The 17,228-nt window shown below is 43.5% G+C and overlaps 1 protein-coding gene across 2 annotated transcripts in view; it reads right to left on the bottom strand.

The window, feature by feature from the left end:
- Positions 1-4,373: 4,373 nt before the first annotated feature.
- Positions 4,374-17,228, bottom strand: part of LDLR (low density lipoprotein receptor) — a 31,349-nt gene continuing 18,494 nt past the window's right edge. For both annotated transcript variants that reach the window (XM_053297083.1, XM_053297084.1), the window contains exons 12-18: positions 15,497-15,636; positions 15,226-15,367; positions 14,920-15,072; positions 14,451-14,642; positions 12,147-12,224; positions 9,615-9,772; positions 4,374-8,419 (exon numbers count right to left, since the gene is read on the bottom strand). In XM_053297083.1, coding sequence (XP_053153058.1) covers positions 8,384-8,419; positions 9,615-9,772; positions 12,147-12,224; positions 14,451-14,642; positions 14,920-15,072; positions 15,226-15,367; positions 15,497-15,636 — 899 coding nt within the window. In that variant the 3' untranslated portion in view covers positions 4,374-8,383. The remainder of the gene's footprint in view (positions 8,420-9,614; positions 9,773-12,146; positions 12,225-14,450; positions 14,643-14,919; positions 15,073-15,225; positions 15,368-15,496; positions 15,637-17,228) is intronic.

Below are 17,228 nucleotides of genomic sequence, written 5' to 3'. Positions count from 1 at the left end.
TGTTGCTTGATTTTCTTCATTTTCTGGGTACTCTTTTGAGAGAGTACTGACTTTGTTTTTCAAGGGCTATTTCTCCTATATTCCCTGCAGAATAGGGCCTGATGTCACTTGAGAGCACATTTGCTTTTCAGAGCTATTTCTTCTCTAGTTTAGTCCCATAGATAGGAACTGATTTCACAGACTGCTTTTCAGAGCAGTTTATACAGAATAGGATCCGATTTCCTTTGAAGGCACAGATTTTGTTTTTCAGGGCTATTTCTTGAGTTCATATTCCCTGCAGCGCCCAATTTCTTAAGACACAGCAGAGACTTGGCTTCAGAGCTATTTCTTCCATTTATATTGTAGCCTCTACAGACTTCAGATTCAAAAGTGTGTCTGGTTTAAGAGCATGGGCCCGGTGAGGGGTGGAGGAGTAAAATCTTTTTGGCTTTTTCTCATTCTGAAATGTTGGCAGGTATAGGCTTCAGGACAGGTTTGTTTCCTGACGCAAAGGTTCACTGTCCTAACCCTCAGTACATGTGGAAGTCTGTCATCTACCCCACCCTAATGAAAAACAGTGGGGAATAGTGTCAGTTGCTGACTGAAGTTATTATTCCCTTCCCATAGGTAGACAAGCCTCATACAGTCTAACATGCATTTGGGGCCCATTAAAAACAATCTGATTTTGATGTTTTCATTTCCAGCCAGTTACCAACTTGTTTCTGGCAACAGGGGCGGATCTTATCTATGGGCAAAGTGTGGGCACTCACTTTAAATTTATCAGTCAGCCATGTTGTCTCTGCCTCCATTTTGTGTGCCTACTGCCTCCCTGCTGCTCTTGCTTGGAGCCTTCTGCTGCTTTAGGTCCACCCTATTAATCAGAGAGGGACTCGGTATGACTGATTGGCTGCCTAAGGAGTCAGGGTGCCCAGAGGGTGGGGAAGTCTTTTTCTTTTAGCTACTCACAAGAATCCAATCACCAACTGGGTTAGCAGGCTGGATGGCTGGCAAGTCTGATCTTTTACTGGCTTCTTTGTTTGTGCTTGTTTGGAGTAGAGGAATGCAACCTCTGCTTTCTCTCCCTTGCTCTCTGACGGGATCTGTATGCAAAGCATTATGACCCATTCCAAGAATGATAAAAGAAGCCCAAAAGTTCTTTTAGGGCATATGCAAAGCATTATGGACCATTCCCAAAGTGACATGCCATAAAACATGGGAAGGAACAGCAAACTGTAAGACTGGTCTAATTAGATTAGAAACTGGCCAGAAAGCTCTTTTAAAGCATATGTATAGATTTCTGAGTCCAAACTGCTTTTCAGATAATTGCAGAAGTGGCTTTCCATGTGGGCGTGGTGGCTGTAATTGATTCTGTTGGAAGGAAAATAATTTTAAAAATTCAATTTGCTATGCAGAGAGCTAAGCAGGTTTTTCTCTGGATTGTGGCCAGGATCCAAACATTAATATGTCAACTAGGGGTTTAGGTTATTTGGGCAAGGATTAAGAAAGAGATCTCTATTTTCTCTCTCTCTCTCTCTCTCTCTCACACACACACACCCCTTGTTGTTTTGCTAGGCTAAGTGGTGGGCACCCAAGGCAGGCAGAGTGGCACCCAGCTGTTCAGCAGGCATAGAGTAGGGATAGGGTGTCCCCACACATCTTTGCTTCCCATGGTATCCTCCAGGTTACAGGAGATGGTTCATTACTGCAGGAAGCATCATTGAAAAACCTGTGATTTTTCTATTATTTATGTATTTTTAAATAGGCAGAGCTGCCCTTGTAACTCCAGAATGCACTTGTTCTCCACTTTTATAGCTGGCCTCTGCTTTACTGGTGGCCTAGATAGATTTTACTTTTACATGTATTTTGCTTCCTCCAAAAATCCCAGTGGTGCACATGGTTACATTTATCCTCTCAACAGCCCTCTGAGAAAGGTTATAACATAAAGAGGCAACTGCCTCAGAGTGACCCAATGAGTTTTGTGGCTGAATGGGGATTTGAACCTGGATTTCCCTAATCTAGTCCACCACACTAACCACTGTGCCCCTCTGGCTCAGAGTTCTTTCTTCTTCTTCTTCTTGTTAGTAGTAGCATTCGTTTTTGAAATAATCAGGCAAACAGAGCTGCCCTGCTGAGCTGACTCCAGAATGCATTTACTCTCCACAGAAGCAGCCTTTTATAGCTAGTCTCTGCTTTACTTGTGGCTTGCAGAGTTTGTGTTTGTGTGCGCGTGCACACTTGTTTTGATCCTGCTGTATTAGATACAGATGTACACACTATGGGCAGTATAGAAATCAAATTATTATTATTATTATTATTATTAATATGTAGTCCTGTTAAGCACTATAAAGCAACTGATATTTTCCATATTTCTGTGTCTCTGCTGATGAGCAACTAAGATTTGTGTGCTTGTATTCTGATCCCATTTGTTAACTACAAGTCTACACTTAATAACTGGCAAAAGGCACACATCTTGCCCACCTCCACAGTTGCCCACAATTGGCTCCACCTCTTACTACCTATCACCTGTCCCACCCTGCCAGCCCAGCCCAGGAACCACCAGCTTCCACTGCCTTCCCATGAACCTCTGCAGCTTCAAGTGCATCTGGAGACTTTAGTTTCTTAGATCCATCCAGTCTTTCATCAACCCAGCCCTCCTACTGAAACTGCTTTTGTGTCCTTGGCCAGTGACTTGTCCAACATGAACGTTTAAAGAGCTCACAGCAGGTTTTTCTCTGTACCTTCCAGAGAAAGAGGTTACCATTTTGCATTTTTGTTTCCAGTCCTTCTCAAGCCACTTCTTTTGGGAGAGTTCTCTAACTCACTCAACCATATTAATGAAAGGGATAGTGGGAGTCTCCACACCATCATCTACCAGCATGCAGTGTACACATGCACACCCAGCAGCAGCATTCTACTACCTAAAAAAGGAACCTCTCAACTTCAGCTGAACTGCTGTTAAGAGAACATTACCTCCCCATGAAGCCACCTAATGGCACAGCAGGAAAAAGATTTGATTAGCAAGCCAGAGGTTGCCGGTTCAAATCCCCACTGGTACACCTATTTCAGGCAGCAACGATATAGGAAGATGCGGAAAGGCATCATCTCATACCGGTAACGGCAATGGTAAACCTCTCTTGTATTCTACCAGAGACAACCACAAGGCTCCGTGGTTGCCAGTAGACACCGACTCGACAGGACCTTTACCTCCCCATGAGGGAGGGCTCGAAAACTCCTTGAGACACAGTGGAAGAGTGCTGTAGGAGGCAGCTGTACCTGGCTAGCTCCTAGGGACACTCGTACAGACAGCTACTGGAAACTCCAGCAGCAGCTTTCTCTGGAGAGAAGTAGTTTAGCATTGGTAAAGCATACGGTCAAATCTGTGCCCACAGATGGCCTTCACTAAGGCACTTTCTCAGTCTGGTGTCATTTTCCTCTCCTCCTGAGCCACCCCACCCCAAATATATTCAACACAGATACAAAACTTGCCTCACAGGGCTGCTGTAAAGGTTTACTGAGGTAAGTGTATGTGAAGAATAAACCAGAATACACTATATAAATGCCAAGTATATTATGTGTTGGTATTTCACCAATAAGGGGCTGTCCATATTTACAGGCCAGTTGCATTAGGTCAGGAGGCTAGCTTTAAGGGAAAGCAGTTTCCCTATGTGGATCTGGCTCTTAATTGCTGTTCTTCAACCAGTAGCACAGGCTATGGCCTGATAACCTGAGGAAAGTGCCATCACAATCAGCACAGCACCAGTGCCCCTCTCTCTCCACTCCATCCCACCTATGATTGTCAAGGAGTCCGGGACTGAATTTGCTGGTTTACCGTAAGCAGGAAAACATACACCACTCACCACCACACACATGAGCCTCCGGGACAGTGGTGTGGCCCAATTCAGATGCACTTGCCTCATCTTTCAGAGTCACTTTGCAGTAACTCAGTTCTGAACCTTAGAGGCACTTAAGAGACAGATTAATCTGAATTTTCAAGCACAGGAATTGAGAACACAGAGGCCTAGTTCATACCTTGATGTGGGTTCATGTTGGAGAATAAAAATGTGCAAATCAGGCCAGTGAATTACAGAAATAGGGAAGGAGCAGGACTTGGAAAAGACACCCTTTCCTACTAAAACATCACATCTATTAGGTACCTCTAACTTCCTTAGGCTTTGCAGCAAGCACACCATATAGCCAGTGGAGCTCCTACTGCACAAGTGACTTGACAGAACAAAAAAGCCCCTGCCTTGAATTGTTAGACAAAAGCAATGTGAACAAATAGTTAAGATGGCTGGAGAAATAGGCAAGTTTTCCCCACTCTCCCAAGGAATAAATAAATTAAGCGACAGTTTTCAGACACTGCCCAAAGTGAAAAGCAAAATAATTCATTTCAGTGTATTTAAATATTTATTAAACTCAATCATAACTGGGTGGGGGCAGAGATTTTAACAAGGAATAGAGAACAACATTTTAAAGAACTTCTTGCAGCTGTTCTGTAGGACAATCCCACATCTATTAGATGTTTGCATGTGACCCAAAGAGTTAATGAAAACAAACTGTATAGGCCAAGTGACAACTTTTCAAGGGGTCTGCAGCACTTAGTGAGAAACTGGTCAGGAACAGTATTTCAACTAATGCCCAGAAAAACAACATCTGGTTAGAAGTCAAAAGGGCTATTTCATCAGGACTCTTTTAGAAAGTTATCTGATGTAAGCATAAAATATAGGTTCTGCACAGAGGGTGGCCTTGCTATTCCCCAAGTTCTAGGTCATTCTGCAAGGATCAACACACAGATATAAACAGCAAAACAAATATTCACTCTTCCCTTATGAAACACACAAAATTCCTGCATGTGTTTCCCACCTTTCTTGGCAAAATAGCACCTTGAAAAATGCACTGAAATAAAATACAAACATCCTGAAACCTTGCTGACTTGGCAATCCTTTCAAATTATTCCCAACTTTATTAAGCACAATTCCCAAGTTTTATACAGCTAAAAATTCTCATAGGGCAGGATTTCCTAAATAGGAACAGGGCACCATTAGGCACCTGATCCCATTTGTTCTTCCCTGTAGAGCAAAAATAAAAAATAAAAAGCCCTAGAGAGGCATTAGACTAGAGGAATGTACTGGACAATTACTGCAAACCAACCAACAAAAACAATGAGGCAGTTATTTCCTTCTCAAAATACACGTTTTTGCTCCAGGTGGTAGAAAGAAAAAACTAAGATTGTTATGAACAATCATTTTAGCACCATTGTGAATTATTGTGTAGAAACAGTGTTTCCTATTGCAGAGTTTGGAACCGACAGACCACAAGATCAGCAGCATTAAGAGGATTTGTTGAATAAAGCTTAGGTCCAAATTAATATTTTGACATAGTCCCAGCCCCTAGGGTTGTGGTTTTCACATTCCTGTTCCTCTTTGATAAAAGTGCCTAACGCACATTAAAGCTCTTAGTAAATCCAAGGGAAGAGAGTGACTCTCCATTTGTCTGGAAAAAAATGGCACTGTATGTATCAACAGATTAAATAAAATGATAAAGAAAACCTTATAGGCTTTTTCCTACTTCCAAGTCAGCAGACTCATCCTTGCTTTTAGAAAAAGATTCCATGTTAAATTTTACTCTTAAAAACTCCTTTGGAGATTTAAGCCCCCCAAATTATTACAGTTAATAGTAACCCGAGACAACCAATGGGACTGTCTTTTCTTGGTACAGTTCAAATTATGTGAAGCAGAACATTCTATAGATGTTTAGGTGCTCAAAACCTTTTGTAGAGCTGTATGACCAGCTCTTAAAATTTATGCTTTTAATACTGACAGTCGCATGCAAGCTTGTTAAATAAGATGCAAACACAAGTTTAAGAAGTCACAATGCAATCACAAAAGAGGATGGATTCAAAAGAAAATAAAGCAGCCTCTTTCAAGCTACCACTTCTGCTGAATAGCTGAAACATGCTGAGTACACAGTGTAATAACCAAAACATGTGCTGTAAGTAGCAAGATATACTGTCAAAGATGAAATACAAGAGAAGAATGCACCCACCATATTAGTTATATGCATTCATAAATATTGGAAGAGATCATGTTAATCATTCTTTTGGCTTCAGCCTTCATATACCACTGTTAAGCATGCCAGTAAGAAGAGGGCTTAAATACAGATTTGCTAACCCTGTGGCGGCTACTGCCACCAAAAATGTGGTGGTGGAGGGCAGGGCAGATTGAAATGCCCAACCTGGCAAATGATCAGTTAAAGGTGGGGCAAGCAAGAGAGACAGGGCAGGGAGAGAGGCAGCTGCAGCCTGCTCTGTGCCTGCCTCCTACACTCTCTGCCCTCAGCTGCCACTGTGCCAACCAAAGTCTCAATATAGGTGAGGAGAGAAGTCGTTTGATGCACAAGTACCACTTCTGCAAGCAAGTTTCTATTGTGTTCACATCATCTTATTCCAGATGAGGACTGCACAATTAACATTCACACACACACACACACACACACACCCTCCCCCCCCCCACAGTCCATGGTCTACCTGCCGATGTTTTTAAGTGTAACAAATGGGGGCAGGGGAGGCATCCATCACCAGGTGGGATAAAAGAGAAAGCCAAGTTAGCAGTCATAAGAACATAAATTTAGAAATAAATAAGGCATGTATTTTATGAACATATGTACAAAAAGGCAACTCTTGTGCAAAGGAAATACATATATATCTATATATATCTATATCTCAACACTGTACATTATTTACACTCTCCAGAATAAGAGAAAGAGGTTGGAATCTTTCACAGCTTCAGGCCAGAAGGTTTGAGTGCTTTTACTTTGCGTTCAAAATTGGATGTGCCAGACCAAGAATGTTAAGTTGCCATGTGTTGTTCTATGTCTTGTTAAATGTTTTCTTGGTGTTACTGGCAAGAGCATCAAGGGGAAGTTTTCTATTCCTTCAGTACCAGATATGGGACAGGTTTGAGCTACAGCAGATTTCTTTGAATTTACACCCCAGCTCTACTTCCTTGTAAATCTAAAGATCCATCCTTTACAAAACTTGTGATCAAGATATCCTCTATTTTCTACAGAAGAGTCAGTGACATCCATAGCTCAGACTTGACCCATTTCATAGCATGTGGCAGCCGAGTGTTTTCATCAGTGAAAGCACAGCAAACCTGTTCAAAGTATTATCTTTGTGACAAAGTGCAGAACCAATTAATTGCTAAGTCCAGTCTACATTTCCCCCCTTAAAAGCCCTTCATTACAAACAGGATATGAATATAAAAAGCAAGACAAAGTTGAAGGCAGACGAAATTGCCAGAAGATACCTGGCAAAACAAGATGCAGCATAAGGCAACTATAAACTGGTCATCAAGGTAAAATCTGCAGGAGAATGGCTTTAATTTCCTGGTTTCTTGGCCAGCACAATCGATTGCCCTTTGTCCACTGACACCAAAGGCACCAAAAACGGCCAGCACCAAGCAAATGCAAGAAATCCTCCCATTCCCTCCTCACAGTCAGCCTCTCTCATTGGTTTGCATTGGTCTCTTACCCTCCTGACACATGTGACCAAGGGGAGAAAAGAAAAGAATCAAGTGCAAATACAGTTATACAAAGTTCACAGGCGACACAGATCATCAACAGGACCAGAACAAGTCAAACAAAAGTGCAAGGTGGGTTGGCCAGCAAAGGCTGAAGAGGACTGATAGCCTCAGGCCAACAGAGAGGATCCAAGCAAGAGATAGTCCTTGCAGCATTTTTTCTTTGGACATGAGAGCAGAGCTGCTATCTTGTTTTATGGTATGGTATGGATGGTGGAATCACGTCAGAAAGATGTCTCTGGCCAGGTTTGAGAAGAAGGGGTCCAGAGGTCTAACACCACAAAACCCAGGCAGGCTCAGCTTATGAAGTCTCAGCGAACACTCAGATGCCCATCCCTTCCAAGCCCAGTCCGTGACTGCCTGCTGGTCCTTTAACTCACAGAAGGCACAGAGATCAGCTGGTTAGAGCCTCCCAAGCTTAAACCCAGAGAAGAGTTTTGTCATCTTCTCTTCATCAACCATCAAATTCTTATTCTCCTTTACATGCAAGAGTAGCGTGGCCCTGCCCAGATTAAAAAGGAGACCCAGGATACAGCAGGCACATTTCTGTCTTGGCAGCACAGAATAAGAAAAATAAATATACAAAAAACAACAAAAAAACCACCCCACTCCAACAAGACCATCTAGCTTCCTTTGCTCTGTCATGCACAGACAGCAGCTGATCCCAAAGCACTGTTTTCTGTTTTTCCCAAGAATGTCCCATCCAGTCTCTCAGGAAGTGGTGCTGGACAGCCCAGAGAGAACCTAAGGCCAGGGCACGCATGTTCTCCTCCACAAAATAAGCAGCAAAGTTTTGCAAGAGGCACTTCAGTGTTGAGGTGGGTTCATTCTGTATCATCTTCCAGGCAGACTATTTGTCTCTGTTTGGGAGGAAGTTGAAAGATGAAGGCGTTAGTCCAAAAACTAGCAATGTGCAGTAGGTAGTATGGCCATGGAAGCCTCTGCTTCAAATCCAGGCTCAGCAGCAAAGCTTCCAGGACAACCTCTCTCACCCTGATGGATATTAACATGCCTGGAGCCTTCAGCTTAGGATAAAAACCCCCAAAGGGGAAAACTTCACAACTTCAGGGTAGCCATCAAAAGCTCAATAAGGTGAACACTGACTGTCAACCCCTACATACAGACTCTCCTCTCCAATATTTGGCATGATAGAGATGCTAGGGCTCCAAAGGGAACATCTCTGCAGCTCCAGTTGTTTAAGTCCTAGTAAGAACAGATGTGGCTACATGAGAATGTTAGTGGAGGGCAAACAAAGCTAATACAAAGTAACAGGAACCCTTTCTTTGAATTAGTTTCATTTGTTCCCAGTGAGAGTTTTGCGTTTGAGACAGATTAGCACTGCAGTGACTTTCTTACTTCTAGTGAAAGGACTGGCATAGGAACAAGGAGGGCTACCTCCTAGGCTAAAAGCTGAATATAGGAGGGTGGCTAGTGGAATTGCAACTAGTTTCGGAGGAACACATTCATGTTTGGAAACCTATCTCCAAGTCTGAATTTCAAAAGGTTGAAATGTGAAGTCTATTATCAGAGTAAAATACTGAGCCACAATTGTGGATTGGTGGTTTTTGTGGGGAGTTTTTTGAGGCGAGGGGCTGAGAAGAGAAGACTTGGCATATGTGCAAAGATTTTCATGGCCAGATTTAAGTTTCACCTAGAAATAATGCTTAAATCTGACGCTTAATCATTTACCTGCTTACTCAGAGCAAGCCTCACTTGCTCAATGTTCTGCAAAAATACTAGTTTTACAATCACAAATGTGAAAATTCACTAGATTCTGAAATTTATGCAAGCAATGTACACACAGTGTCTTGTGTACAGGAGTTTTATTGAAGGCATTCTTTCCCATTACCAGGGTTAAAATGATCATCTATGGGGGGGGGGAATAGGAAGGGGTTGGGCAGCAATGAACTGGATCTCTCAGAAAGGTTAAAGCAAGTGAACGAACCAAGTTCTCAGTCTACCTTCCTCTCGGGGATAATCCAAAATACTTTCCTCCAACCCTACCAGTTCTGAAGACTGAAAGATGTTCCAGCTATATGAAAATGTTAAGCTTACCGATAGATGTGTGTACCCTTCTGTATTCCGACAAATGTGAATCTCATCCTCAGTTGTTTTCTGGTAGACTGGGTTGTCAAAATTAATGCTATTGGTATTCTTGAGACGCCAGTTCTTCCAAACCAGGAAAGCACCAAAGGAGACTAAAATAATCACCACTGTAAAAAAAGAGAGTGACCCAGGAAGAAAGGAAATTTTAACCAACATATCTGGAGAACAAGCAAAAAATAAGCTATCCAATGCACAAGCCAGAGAAAGAAGCATTGGTTACTCACTGTAAAGGCTTCTTCTTGCTGCTAGATTTGAGGACATCTCATGTGAGTTTCCCACGTGCTTCAAGGAGGCAGGATGATGAAAATTAACAGATGCTTTAATAGCCTGAGAAGAAGAACCCCACCCAGTTCGTAGTAGCCAAGACTAAGGTACAGAGAGCAATTGTGGAAATAAAGAAAGAGGTATGCCAGTAGACAGAGACATCCACACAGGTGGGTTGAGATGTCCTTAAATCCAGCAGCAAGAAGCAGCCTTCATGGTGAGTGCCAATGCTCTTTTCTCTGCTGCTGGATCAGGACATCTCATGTGGGACATGCCACAGCTAAGAACCGGGGTGGGAATGTCAGAGTCTACTGGGGTGGAGAGGAGAGCTGGTCTTCTGGTAGCAAGCATGCCTTGTCCCCTTAGCTAAGTAGGGTCTACCCTGGTTGCATATGAATGGGAGACGCGATGTGTAAGCACTGTAAGATATTCCTCTTAGGAGAAGGAGCTGCTTTGGGAAGAGCAGAGGGTTACCAGTTCCCTCCCTGGCATCTCCAAGATAGGGCTGAGAGAAACTCCTGCCTGCCACCTTGGAGAAGCCACTGCCAGTCTGTGTAGACAATACTGAGCTAGATGGACCAATGGCCTGACTAGGTATATGGCAGCTTCTGATGTTCCTAACCTGTTGGAGGACAGGTCTGATGAAGATTGCTTGTGAGGAAATATGTAAATTCAGCTTGAAGCGCTGAGTGAATGTGGATGGAGAAGCCCAAATGGCCACTCAGCAGATTTCTGAGAGTGGAGCATTAGTAGAAAATACAGCTGCTGTGGCCACTGATCTAGTCGAGCATGTTGTGATGCAAAGAGGTGGTTGGAGGTTTTGCACTTTGTATGCCGATGCAATACAGACCTTAATCCACATGGCAATGGTAGCAGTGGAGACATTGTCCCATTCAGGAAGGCAACAATCATCAGTAGAGTGGAAGGAAGTCATGCGAGATAGGTACACTTTCAGACAGCGTTGCACAACAAGCTTGTGCCAGGTTTTTTCCAAAGAGTGGACAGGCTTATGGCAAGAAGATGTGAGAACTATCTTGAGAACAGTGACACAGACTACCTTAGGGAAGGAAGGGTCAGGAATCAGACGAACTGAGTCTGGTGAAAAAAATGCAAAAGGTGGGATTGGCAGACCTTTCTGAGACACATCTGGCCAATGTGATGGCCATGGGGAAAGCCAATTTAAAGGATAGAAGATGTAGCAGTATCGAGTGAATGGGCTCCAAGGGCACCTTATGTAGTGTTTGTAAAACTTTATGCAAATCCCAGGATGGAAATCTGTGTACAGTAGGGGGTAACAGGAGTGTGGCACCCGGAGGAAATGTACACCAGGGCTGCTCAACTTCGGTCCTCTTGCAGATGTTGGTCTACAACTCCCATAATTCCTGGCTATTGGTCACTGTAGCTGGGGATTATGGGAGTTGTAGTCCAAACACGGGGGGGGCTGAGTTGAATATGCCTGGTGTAGACCTTGTGGGAATAAAATCCACAAAAGATGCTGCTTGATGTTTCAGCATGCTGGCCTTGAGGCCTTTATCTAGACTATCATGTAAGAAAAGGGAGCAGCTCAGGTAGGCTGGAGTTGTCCCTGGAGAGCTTCTGATGTTGGCACCAATGGAGGAAAACCAGCCAGATGGGACTGGTAAATGTGGTTTGTGGAATCTCTTTTGGACGCAATAGTACATTTCAGGATGTTCTATTCAGTCACCAGGTAGCAAGTTTGAAGCATGCCGGATCATGGTGGTGGATTTGGGCCTTGGTGAAGAAGGTCTGGAGTCACCAACAAGAACCCTCTAAGCCAAGATGCAGTATTTATGTGAACCATGGCCTCCATGGCCACTGCAGTGCCTGGATAACTTGGCCAGGAAAGAAAAGTATGACTCTAAAGCAGGATGCACGACTAAGCGAACTGGGTGGGATTCTTCTTCCCAGGGATTTGTTAATTTGCATTGTCCTGTCTCCTGGAGCACATGGGAAGGATAAGCCACATGAGATGTCCTCAACTAACAGCTGATAATAATTGTTATTAATTTTTATTTATTATGCAAAATAAAGTTATAATGTAGCATGTCTAATTTATAATACCATTATGATGCTTGGCTCAAAAGCATCTTAAACAAGAGGTCTTATTTTGGCTACCACCATTAGCCAGCACCATTACCGCTGAATGACAGAACAGCCTTCTCACACCACTTGCCTGGAAGAAAAAGAGGAACTTACCCAATGGTATGACAATAGAGAGCGCTGTTGAGCCATTTCGTTTTCTTCCATCTGATTCCGCAGCAATGTCATTTCGAGCTGGGGAAACAGAATACAAGATGAAGCACTCCCTAATCTGGAATTTGCTGAATAGGAAGAAGGTGTTAAAGGTATTAAGAGTTTTAGAATAGTCTACCTAAAGCAATTCCCTCCAAAGCTAGCCAACAGTAAAGTGAAGCTAGTATTTCCCATCCTTCATTTTTTTACCACTGAAACTAGAGGCTCTCAAGACACAAATCTTCCTTCAACTGACCGCCCTTACTGCAGTAATTCAGAACCATTCATTCCCTGCCCAAAAATGTTTGCTTGGCGAGAAATCAGAATATGCTTTCTATATTGTCCAGGTTTGTGATAATGCCATTCAGTGGCAAGACAAATAGCAACCTCAGTTAAGTCTATGCCATTCGGTATATAACAACTGGTGCTTAAGTGTGAGTGGAAGTTTGACATGATTAGTCACTATCACAAATGTAACAAGCAAGCCAGTCCAAAGTATACTGAGGGTCTGTCAGGAAGACCAAAAGACTAGATCTCAGTAGCCTCCTCTCTCAGTATCATCCACTGATCAATCATTACTGAAGTCCAAGACCAGCATAAGATAGTAAAATAGAGTGTGATTAAAGGTAATTATGATTATGAAGCAGTATAGTCATAAGAAAAATTACAAAGTCATGTTATATTGCACTCCCTAGTGCAATAAGAGCCTCCCCATCTCTGACATCCTTTAAAAAGTCTTTAAAGATGCATTTCTTCACCCAGGCTTTTAGCTGATATTGTTTTGAATGTTGTTTTTAGAGTATTATTTTAAAAAACTTAAATTGTGTTTTACATTTCTTGCTTTTAAATTTTTGTTTTGTTTTGCTTTTGTTTTTAATTAATGTTTTACTTTTTAATCTTGTTCTAAACTGCCCAGAGACGCAAGTTTTGGGCGGTGTAAAAATATGATTGATTGATTGATAAATAAATATTAAAATTACTATTAACTATAATTACTGCAATATACTATTCTATAAAATTACTAGAAACTATTAATAATTTAAAAATGCTACTCTAAAGTTAATTTTTTTAAGCTATAAAAAACTAATATTATAAAATCAGTATATGGAACCATAAAATGTTATTCTAATATTAAAAGCTATAATATAATATTATATAATAATACTTTAAAACTGCTACCCTTGCAGGGAGCTATGAGATTATTAAAATTCTAATATATATAATGAAAAAGCGGTGACTAGAACAAAGTATCTAGGATAGGAGCACTAGAAAATAGTGACATAGAAGATTGCAGTACAAATCTATGCAGAGTTGATGGGAGGGAAAGGCCTGGCCGTCATGGTCCGATGGATCTTACACGCTGCCATGCAGAACTTGGCGGTATTAAACGTGAAGGCCGGGACTTCATCTGAAAGCAGCAACTGGGTATAGATATGGTTTGGGTGGCCAGGGTACTTGTGAAGCAGCGGAGAGATAAGCTTAACCAGAGCGTCTCTGTAAAAGGGGTAGAGGAGAAGCACATATTTTGTGGTTTCTACCTCCTCAGTGCCACAGGAGCACAGCCTTTCTGCCATTGGGATCTTTCTGTATTTGCCTTCCAGTACAGCAGAAGGGAGCATGGCAGCGGGTGAGAGTAAAAACCCTTCTGTGGCTTGAGGTTTCTAACTGTGACAGGTACGCAGCAGGGGAGGCAAAGTATCTAAGGCTTTCCGAGGACAGGAAGGATGAGACCCTGCCTAGGTCAGCCTGGCACTCAGTGTCCATTATCCTCTGCTTGATGGCTGTTTTTCGCCTGATCATGGCCCATAGCAAGTAGGAGAAGGGAAGAAAAGCCCAGGAGCAGCAGTTTAGACCACACAGCCCTTTTCCAAGAAGATTGAATACTGTCCTGTAAGGTCAGAGGGGCCAGGCCCCGAGGGTTGAGGGATAATTTAAGCCAGAGGTTAAGAATGGGCAGCCACACTCTGGCCTCAACCGTAACCATGTCCGTTTGTAAGCGTAGGGCAGCATTTGAGACACAGCAAGATCCTTGAAGGGCTGCTCTTAGAAATCTGGACTGCGCCTTGCTCCAAAGGGGCAAGATTGGGGGAGAGAGAATAGGCCCCATAGAGGAGTTGTGCCTGCATCTTAGCCTCAAATAATTTGAGGGTGGCAGGTAGTATCATCCACTGAATAAGGCTTCTTATTTGCAGTTGGTGCAAGCAAATTTGATGGGACAGTCATTTCAGGGTGACATTAAAAACTAGTGGCTGAACCTAAACCCCTCACCTTGCTGGGATAAGGTGACCATTTCAAGCGTGGTGCTTCTGCTCAGCACAGTGGTAGCAGCAGCAGAAGACGGAGGTCTCGTTGTCTCCCTCCGAGCACTGGTTGGGGTGAGCAGCTTCACTAAAGGTGTCATCCTTGTAGTAGGCGGCACAGTTGCATTGGCGACTGCCGGTGGGGCAACAGGAACATTACCTGCGTAGTAAACATAACAACAAATCATTGTCTCGGTCTAAGGGATGACTTATATTCATCATGTGAAATGGTGTGAGAGAACCCCGAACAGATTAAATAACTAGTCTGACAAAACAACTGTCTATTAGCTCCACGGAATGTGTCCTAGGAGTGTGAGGGAACTGCAGACTATTTTATTTCTCCTTGCTTCTCTCCCCCCTCCCCTGCTCTCGCTCTCTCTCTCTCACACACACACGCCCCCTGTTCCCTGCAAGATTTGCCTCTTTTCGATCTGTACCTGTGATACAACTTCTCATGTCCATGGCTAAGTTCAAACCATCAGGACAGGCACAAGTGTACTTGGCAGAGTGGAGTGTGATTTGTGGGGCAGGAAGACACAGATACTGGCAGCCTCCATTAGGGATGCCATTCTTCTCACACCAGTTCACACCTGGAAAAAAAAAATATATATATATATAGATAGAGAGCCCGATTTGAGAGAAAGAGAAAACGAGGCAGGTCGGTTGCCAGGCTCTCAGGGATCACAGTGCAGCAAGTTAAAAGCTCAGACAGATGCAGCTAGGATGGACACATGAACAGATACCTTGTGGCTGCCGCACACTGTGAAAGAGTGTCATGTCCTCAGGTGAAAATAGGTCCTCTGCCACCTTGACAATATCTGAACCAGTCAGACGGTTAGCGTTGAAAATGGCTTCGTTATGGACATCCGTCCAGAATACTTTATCCTGAGTAGGATTCAATGTTTAAAGACAAATTAGAACCTTGCCGGATGCTAGTTCAGTCTTCATTCCACCCAAGAACCTCACCCTGATCATTTGACATTCCCAGAGCATTCAGCCATCTCAAAAGCTCACCTCAAAGACTGTGATGGCAAAAGGGTGGGCCAGCTTCTCCTCATTCACGAGGATGATTTTTCTGTTTCCCCCATTCACATCAATGCTGGAGAGGGAGTGGTACTTTGAGTCTACCCAGTAGAGGCGCTGGTTAGCCAAATCTAACACAGAAGACAGGTATCAAATTAGTACAGAACAGACAATTTATCTGCTTTGGTTCGCATGCAAGCAAACAAAGGTAATTAACACAGAACCATTACATGTATGGTCAAAGAGTTTCCACAACTGCTTTGGTGCACAAAGTCAATACAAGAAACAACTTTCAAATGAGAGCAGAAGTTCTAGAAAGCGAGCTGGGCGGTTAAAGAGTGCTCCTTTACTTGGAATAAGCTGCAACTGAATTGAGTAGAGGACATTTCCAGGAAGATGTGCTTAGTTGGGGTGGACAACCTGGTTCTCCCTACTGCCTGCAACTCCCATCACCCTCATCTGCAATAGATTTGCATGCTGAAGCAGCCTGGATTTCAAGAACAATTTTTCCTCAAACATGCTCAGCTCCTTCCCACTAGAGAACTCTGCCCGCAAAGCCACCCCTAAGAAGAGAGACAATTATCTTACGGGCATTCAGAAGCCTAACAAGTAGGGATGTGCACAAACCTCTGTTCGTGCTCAGGTTCAGAGCCGAACCGGTCTGAAATGGGTTAGCTCCACTGCGGAGTGGGGGGAAGAGCAGTGAGCAGGATCTTTTAGAAGAGGAGCAGGTTCTTACCTGCTCTCTGCTGCCACATAAAGCTTCCTGCAATGGCGCTTCCCGCCCACGCCTCCAGCATGCATGCATGTGCAGGCACGATTTACATGGTCAGCATGGTGTTGCTGACCATGCACATGTGGACGCCATGTGCATCCCGGCACCATGCACAGGTTATTGGGGGAGCACCATCTCAGCAGGGAGCTGCATGTGGCAGCGGAGAGCAGGTAAGGACCTGCTCTACCCCTCCTCTTTAAAGATCCCACTCTTTGCTCCCCCACCCCACTGGCGCCGAACCTGTGCATGAACCTCAGTTCGTGCACATCCCTACCAACTAATATGTCCTAACTGAAATATGTTTATTTTTGTTCTCTTGCATAACTGGACACTCAAAAGACATTTTCTAGTTGCATCTTCCTTCCTCATAGATACTCCAAATAATTTGGGGGAATCCCACACAAAAAGCAGACATGTAGAAGATATGAAGAGGTATTCTCTGGTTCAGAGGATGCCCTGTCCAATGGCATCCTGATCTTGGATAGTCATCTTGCCTGGCCTGTGTGCACATGCTCCAACTTTGGAACATAGGAAGCTGCCTTACATCGTGACAGACCATTGGTCCATGAAGCTCAGTATACACGAACTGGCAGTGGCTCTTCAAGGTTTCAAGCAGAAACGTTTCCCAGCCCTACCTGGAGATGCCAGGGAGAGAACCTGGGACCTTATGCATGCAAAGCAGACATTCTACCACTGAGCAGAGCTATGGTCCCATTCCTTAAGGGGAATATTTTGGAGCACTTGCGTATTCACTTATCCAAATGCAAACAACGCAGCTTAACAAAGGGGGCAATTGATGCTCACTATCACAAGACAAGCCCTCCTCCCACTTGCTTGTGGTGATGGAGGAAAAAAGAAAATTCAACACTGTCCAGCAACAGGATGCAGAACAGAACTACATTATGTTTATCCAACCAGGAATGTGACAGCTAAGGGAATATGGCAACA

The sequence above is a fragment of the Hemicordylus capensis genome, chromosome 2 (genome assembly GCF_027244095.1).
Source record: "Hemicordylus capensis ecotype Gifberg chromosome 2, rHemCap1.1.pri, whole genome shotgun sequence".
In the NCBI taxonomy this organism is placed as follows: domain Eukaryota; kingdom Metazoa; phylum Chordata; class Lepidosauria; order Squamata; family Cordylidae; genus Hemicordylus; species Hemicordylus capensis.
The sequence above is the reverse complement of the archived record's forward strand: the minus strand, read 5'-3'. Positions and strand labels throughout refer to the sequence as shown.